This window comes from Scomber scombrus, chromosome 6 (genome assembly GCF_963691925.1).
Source record: "Scomber scombrus chromosome 6, fScoSco1.1, whole genome shotgun sequence".
Taxonomy (NCBI): Eukaryota; Metazoa; Chordata; class Actinopteri; order Scombriformes; family Scombridae; genus Scomber; species Scomber scombrus.
The window spans coordinates 5,738,057-5,744,959 of record NC_084975.1 but is presented as its reverse complement, the minus strand read 5'-3'; the positions used below and the strand labels follow the sequence as shown (position 1 = coordinate 5,744,959).

Below are 6,903 nucleotides of genomic sequence, written 5' to 3'. Positions count from 1 at the left end.
CAGCAACAAGTGGTACAGTTTGCTGATGGTGTTTTACTATAACAAGTATTTAAAAATGTACATAGTGATAGAAATAATTAGATAATACATTTCTGTCCTAAAATTGAAAACAACACTTTAAATATTCATTTTAATATCACAATTATCTGATCTGAGTTTGGGGTGAAAGACTAAAATACTTACTACAGGGTGCCAAAGCAATTTATTCTAAAGGTTGCACTTCAACTTCTCGAGACAAAAATATTAATCTTAAATTTTGTACAACCCCAAAAAAATCATTTCTCTGTTTTATTCTTCTTACTTTCTAAACAGTAACTCATTGATTCAGGATTCCTCTTCTTTTAGGCTCCTATAAACTGTTATAAACTCTTAAAAATCTAAATATTTTATGACCAATTTGAGCTCATATTTATAAGAAAAAGTACATCAGATTCAGATTCTATTACTATAATTTTATTTTTATATGTATATTTTGAATCAATCTCAAATTTAGTACAATTATTTATACATTTACTTTACTAGGCTGCAGAGAACTGTTTAAGAGTCCCATTTCATGACTATTTAACTGGCCTACAAGTTGTTGTTTTTTTTGGTCCGATGAGGTGTCAACTTATTAGATCGAAAAATCTATCTATCTCATTTGGATCCTTTCATGCAGAGAAATGACTTGAAGCATTGGATGGGTTGATTTACACTCAGCTTAAGATATAAATGTTGCTGACTCCTTTTTAACTTCAGCTCACAAAGAAGATAAAAAAAGTCTAAATGCCAGTTGATACATTAGACAAATCGATGAAGAGCATTCAGTACTTCCATATCTAATTGACATTTCTTCTGCCTCAATCACTTAGGATTGATTTAACTCCTGATTTGATTTGGTTTTAAGGTTATATCTCTCTCTCTCTCTCCCTCTCTCTCTCCTCTCTCTCTCTCTCTCTCTCTCTCTCTCTCTCTCTCTCTCTCTCTCTCTCTCTCTCTCTCTCTCTCTCTGCTCTCTCTCTCTCTCTCTCTCTCTCTCTCTCTCTCTCTCTCTCTCGTCTCTCTCTCTCTCTCTCTCTCTCTCTCTCTCTCTCTCTCTCTCTCTCTCTCCCTCTCTCTCTCTCTCCCTCTCTCTCTCTCTCTTCTCTAACTGACAGACGTCGACCAGGAGCAGGCACTAGAAGAGGAGCTACTCAGCAGTCTCTTCACTTCTAAGGTACCCTCTTTTTGCACCTGTGACATTAGAGACTGGGTGCCCACAGAGCTACAACCCACCTGGTCATTTAGTGACCCAAAACCACCCTCCACACACACACACACACACACACACACACACACACACACACAGGCTGCCCAGGTGTTCTTTCATGAAATCTGGACGCGTACTTCAGTCGTATCCTCACCTTTTAGTTGTATTCATGCTGAGTGGAAGGTAAATAATTTATCACAAGAGGCTTTTTGTCACTTTCCCCCTTGAATTAACAAATAGCCATATTTGTATTCTCACTATGTGTTGGAACTGAGTCTGAACTGAAAGTCTTTTATTCTTTTATTGAGTTCAAATGCGCAGAAAGAAATGAATATAATCAATACGCTCCAGTTTCCACAGTCGTGAGCATGTCCTTTGAGATGAACTGAAAATTAGAGCTGAGGCTGAGGGGAAGTTATTCAGTTGTAACTTTCAGATTTTTATCACATTTATCTGAGTCTGCGTACCCAAGGCCAAGCAAAGCTGAGAAATGAAGTCGGCGAACGTGGAAGTGGAGGCGCGAAGAGACGGATGGTCGAGCCTAATAGGATTCAGATGGACCTGACAGCATCATAATGACACGTCTTTTACCTCTCTCTCTCTCTGTCTGATAAATAACCGTGGCGCTCGCACGAGGACATGACAGTGACAAATCAGCCATGTGATTTATCGCTGCTGATGCTCGGAGGTTGCTCAGGGGTGATGATTGTAATAATAACTTGCCAGATGACTGATAGAGTGCTCGAGAAACTGGGAAGTGCAGTATGGTAGAAGATACTTGTGGCTCTCTATCTTAACAACACACACGACTACACTGATTGACCTGCTTGTCGATTCTCTTTTTTTCTCTGTCTCTTCTATTTCTATTGGACATGATGACATTATTGTATAGCTAGGGTAGCTAGGGTAAATGAGATTATCTATCCACATTAACCATTGCACTCCCTACATGTATCACAAGTGTCTTGCTATGTTGGAGCCATGTTGCTTGTAAGAAAGAGGAACAGTTCAATTCCTAAAATGTCAAATAAAACAGAGCAAAACATACGTATGACTCAGTGTCAATTTGGCTGTGTCAGCTTAAATTTTTGTGGCGCAGTTGCAAAGCCAAGTCATTGACAGAAAATTCAGTCATCACAGAGATAAGGCAGATTTATTAGTAACATGGAACCGCTGGGGATTGTTAGGATATTGGACTTGTGCATAAATTTAAAGTTATTGATTAACTAGCATTAGGGAAGAAGATCCTGATAAAGCCCCATAAAATAAACAATCCTCCATGTGACCTTTTCAGCACAATTAAAACCACACCTGGCCTCAGTCACATACTTGATTTAAATGAAAACCACTGACATCTTAAGTGCGTTGATGACTTCTAAATGTCAGCAGTGGCGTATGTTTGGTCCCTTGTGTGTTATTCTTTTGATCTCTCTCTGTCTCCCCGCTGGCAGACAAAAGATACCTGCGTCTTACACGACTCACACAACATCAAATGCAACTGTATTCCCCTGCTGCTCATAAATTAGTCTTGGAGGGGTTGTGTCTATTTAATAACCTAGAGGCAACAATTCTCTCTCACCCTCTGCATCTCTCCATCATCCTCGGTGACACCGAGAGGTTTTTGCAGCAATGTGTGCATGATCAAGGGGCCCCTAAGGCAGGCACAGGGGCCCTCCACCATCTTAAGGCACTCAAACTATTTTGTAACACATCAAGCTGCAGCTAGATGATGTTCGATGTGACTGAAATATCACTCGAGAGCCTAAGAATTTTTAAGAAATACTACGTATCAGTATGCATGAATCAAATAACTCATATTGATTGACTCTTAAAGGAAATTGCCCCATTTTCTACTGCTGAACCTGTAAAAGACGAGGAAAATAATTCTTCTTCTGTTTTGTAGCAAACCTGAGAAATGTCATTTACATCATCAGACACTACAGTTTTGATCAGGAGTTAGATGTTTAAGAAAGGGTGAACTATTGCACCAGTACTAATGAAAGGACAACTTTAAAACTTTTAACTATATGGACAAAACACACATATCCAAAATATGAAGTGGTGTGTAGTGTGTATTCAGCACCCATGAAGGGTCAGATTTAACATTGGAGTCCAAAAAGTAAACAAAAACCACAAGAAAAGCCAAAATTTGAGGACACTGTGTCAAATAAATTTAATCTGAAATAAGAATTATTCGACACAATCTGTACTCATGACAAAATAACATTGTGTTATGCAAGGCAATACAATAATATCTCTAACTCAAACAATCACTATACAGTAGCAGCATGTCTATCACAGTCACAGTCACAGTCACAACTTCAAGTGAACCAATTACAGCAGGGCTGCTGGGGTAGATTGCATTCAATTGCAGAGGTTTTATATTCCATAGTGTCAAACCCATTTTTGTCTCAATCTGGTCACAGTGGCACATTTATGACCAAACAAAAAATGTATATGCAATAATAAAGTATAACATTTGAAATGGAAAAAAAAAAAAAGATACTGAAATCCTTCATGCTGCATCAGGCTGTTAAACTTCAGTATGTGTTTATCCACTGTGGCATTTTTCCCTTCTGAGCTCAACTCAATTTTCACTTCACCTCGCTCCCCAACCTTTATTGAAATTTCAATTCAATCATCTCCTCACAGTGAGGATCTAATTTATTGCTGAGTTTTGAATTTGGGAAACCAATCATTTCCTGAATTCAATTTGAAACCTAATCCTCAGACTAACCAATCTCCTCCTCCCGGTCGTGTTACACTAGATTTGCAAAAGATCATGCAAGAGTGATCATTTTAATCCGAACCACGATCTTTGCCTAAACCAAACCAGAACAGACCTTAACCAAAGCATTGTCACATCATAAAAAAACATACTTATTTTGTACAGTGACAAACAACATGCACAACAAAGTAACAATGTGTACATATCTCGTAAGAATTTCCATCTAATCATGACCTCTGCTCCCTCTCCTTCTCCCTCTTTGCAGATGAAACAGAATAAGCAGAGTGCCCCCTACTGGCGCGTGTCACTGACCAACCTGTGCAGGATGGTGAGCGGCCTGCGGCAGGAGGCATGGAGCGGCGAGGAGGAGGAGGGCGGCGAGCCGAGGGAGGAGAGCATCCAGCTGCTGGAGGAGCTGTACAGCCTGCAAAACATCTGCCGAGTGCTGCAGAGCCGGGAGGAGAGGGTGAAACACACGCACACACACACACATACACAAACACACACACACACACACAAACTCACAAAGACAAGTGGACGTGATTGACTGGGACATTTTTGGTGTCATATTTGTGCTTAATTTGTAGCTATAAAGTGTTAATTTATAATTCAGTGATGCTTTGATGATTGATTTTTCCTGCCTGGCTTCATATAAATGACTTGGGGAAAAAAAAAATCAATTTGTAAATCTTATGTTATCTATGATAATATGAAGGTTATATTATTGTATATTGTGTGTGTGTGTGTGTGTGTGTGACATTAGGTATGTTTATATTAACTATTCACAGTCTTTGCTGGATAATGTTTCCTTCCAGCTGGTTAAATTGCTGACTTTGCTCATGTGAGAGCTCTCCTCACATACAGAACATTTCAATGTTGAAGATAATTGTGACAATTTCCTACAAAAAAAATGTCACAACCTGTGAATTCATAAATGACGAGGCACAAAAACAACCTAAAATCCTGAAAACATGCATGCTCACAACAACACAAACACATAAACACACACACATACAGTGCAGGTTCAGAATCCCATTCACATTTTCACAAACACACACACACACACACACACACACACACACACACACACACACACACACACACACACACACACACACACACACACACACACACACACACACACACACACACACACACACACACACACACACACACACACACACACACACACACAACACAATAGCCCATCCATCCATCCTCTCTTGTGGTAAACACACCTCATTAATTCTCTCTCTTTCTCTCACCCCTCCTCCTGGTCTGTATCTTTCCCTCCCCTCCATCATTTTCCTTTCACTCTCAGCTCCTTACACAACAGCTTTTTTTTTTTATGATCTTAACACAGCGACTGCAGATTAGCACCTGTTTTGCCATGCATGAAAGCACAAAGCACAGGCACTCGTTTAATCACAGCTACACCGGTGAATCCGCCCATTACCCTGCCACTCAGCAACAAAACATGTGTTTGCCTGCCATTTTCTCCTCATGGTGTGACACTGACCCACCGCCGTGTCTCACTCTCTCTCTCTCTCTGCTCCTAACAGCTACTTCACAACTCTCTAGAATATTTAGAGGAAAACAGTGACACTCCGCTGAAACGAAAATCACCCTACATCCTGAAGAGACAAGCGGCGCACACCACCAAGTCCCGGAGGCCGTACATCTTAAAACGAAGTACAATTTACTGACAAGCATCTCTGAGACTGAGGTGACGTTTTAGGGGACCAGACCATATGCTTTCTGTGAAGACGTGATCGTGGTTTTTTTTTCTCTCTCTCTCTTTCTCTCTTCTTGTAGCTGCAATGTTTTTTCTTTCCCCATTGTTGTTTTTATCTAGTCAGACCCCTTCGATTGTAGGCTATGTCCAGCCATGAGGCCGGCCTGTAATCTGCTCCTTTCAAGTGTAAGTCCTGAAAATAAAAAATCCTGAGCATCAAGCAAAAATGTGTATTTCTGAGAAACTATATTTATTTACTCTATTTCTTCACTGCACACTAAGTCTATTTTGTTTTAGGATACGATTAAAAGATTCATGATACAAAACCAGTGTGATGTGGCGATCTTTACTGTCTTTAACATCTTTTGTAACATGTTATAAAAAATCACCTTTTTACACTTTCAACAAAAAAACTGTCATTTCTACAGATGTTTGAGGACGGTCTATCTATTCCAATAATATGTTTTTCTTAAATAGAGGCAACACTTTGTGTAATCTGCTGACAAAATGAATTTTTATAGCGTGGGTTGGTTTCCCTTTAAATGTAACCTATTAAAAGATAACACTGATTATAGCTATTCTGTATTCTCCTATACACAGCAAACCCCATAAAAGCACAAAACCTGCAATGAATTGATCTGCTCAGAAGTTTTCTGTATAATCAGCTAATGAACCATCAGAGAGTCAATCCGAAACACACTATCCTGCTGCCTGAAATACTCACTTTAGCTCCATGTATTTATCTCTACAACAAAAGCACTATTTCCACCTCCTTGAGCAATGTCTTGAGCGTCTTAAGACTACAATACCCAGCATTGTTCGGAAATGTTAAACCAAAAAATTAAAATGTGTATTTGTGACTCAAGGGCTTCGTGTCACAGACAGGATACAGAGGTCTGACAATATTGGGGGACGAACACATCGTAGGTTTTGGTAATAGGATTTGATGGCAACAGGAACAAAACAAAAGTAGAGCCAGTGTTATTCTCCAGAGATATATTCTCTATATATATCTATATTGAAATGACCAAATTTATCTTAAAGGATCAGTGTGTAGGATTTAGTGGCATCTAGTGTTGAGGTTGAAGATTGCAACCGATTGAATACCCCTCCACATCCCCTTCCATGCATGCATAGGTGAACCTATGGTGGATGTGAAGGCCCTCTCTAGAGCCAGTATTTGGTTTGTTCATCCTGGGTTGCTGTAGAAAC

General features: G+C 39.6%; 1 protein-coding gene across 1 annotated transcript in view; it reads left to right on the top strand.

Annotated features, from left to right (window-relative positions):
- Positions 1-5,662, top strand: part of nts (neurotensin) — a 7,546-nt gene extending 1,884 nt beyond the window's left edge. Inside the window, exons 2-4 of the mRNA XM_062420629.1 lie at positions 1,137-1,195; positions 4,222-4,422; positions 5,519-5,662. Coding sequence (XP_062276613.1) covers positions 1,137-1,195; positions 4,222-4,422; positions 5,519-5,662 — 404 coding nt within the window. The remainder of the gene's footprint in view (positions 1-1,136; positions 1,196-4,221; positions 4,423-5,518) is intronic.
- The last annotated feature ends 1,241 nt before the right edge of the window (positions 5,663-6,903 follow it).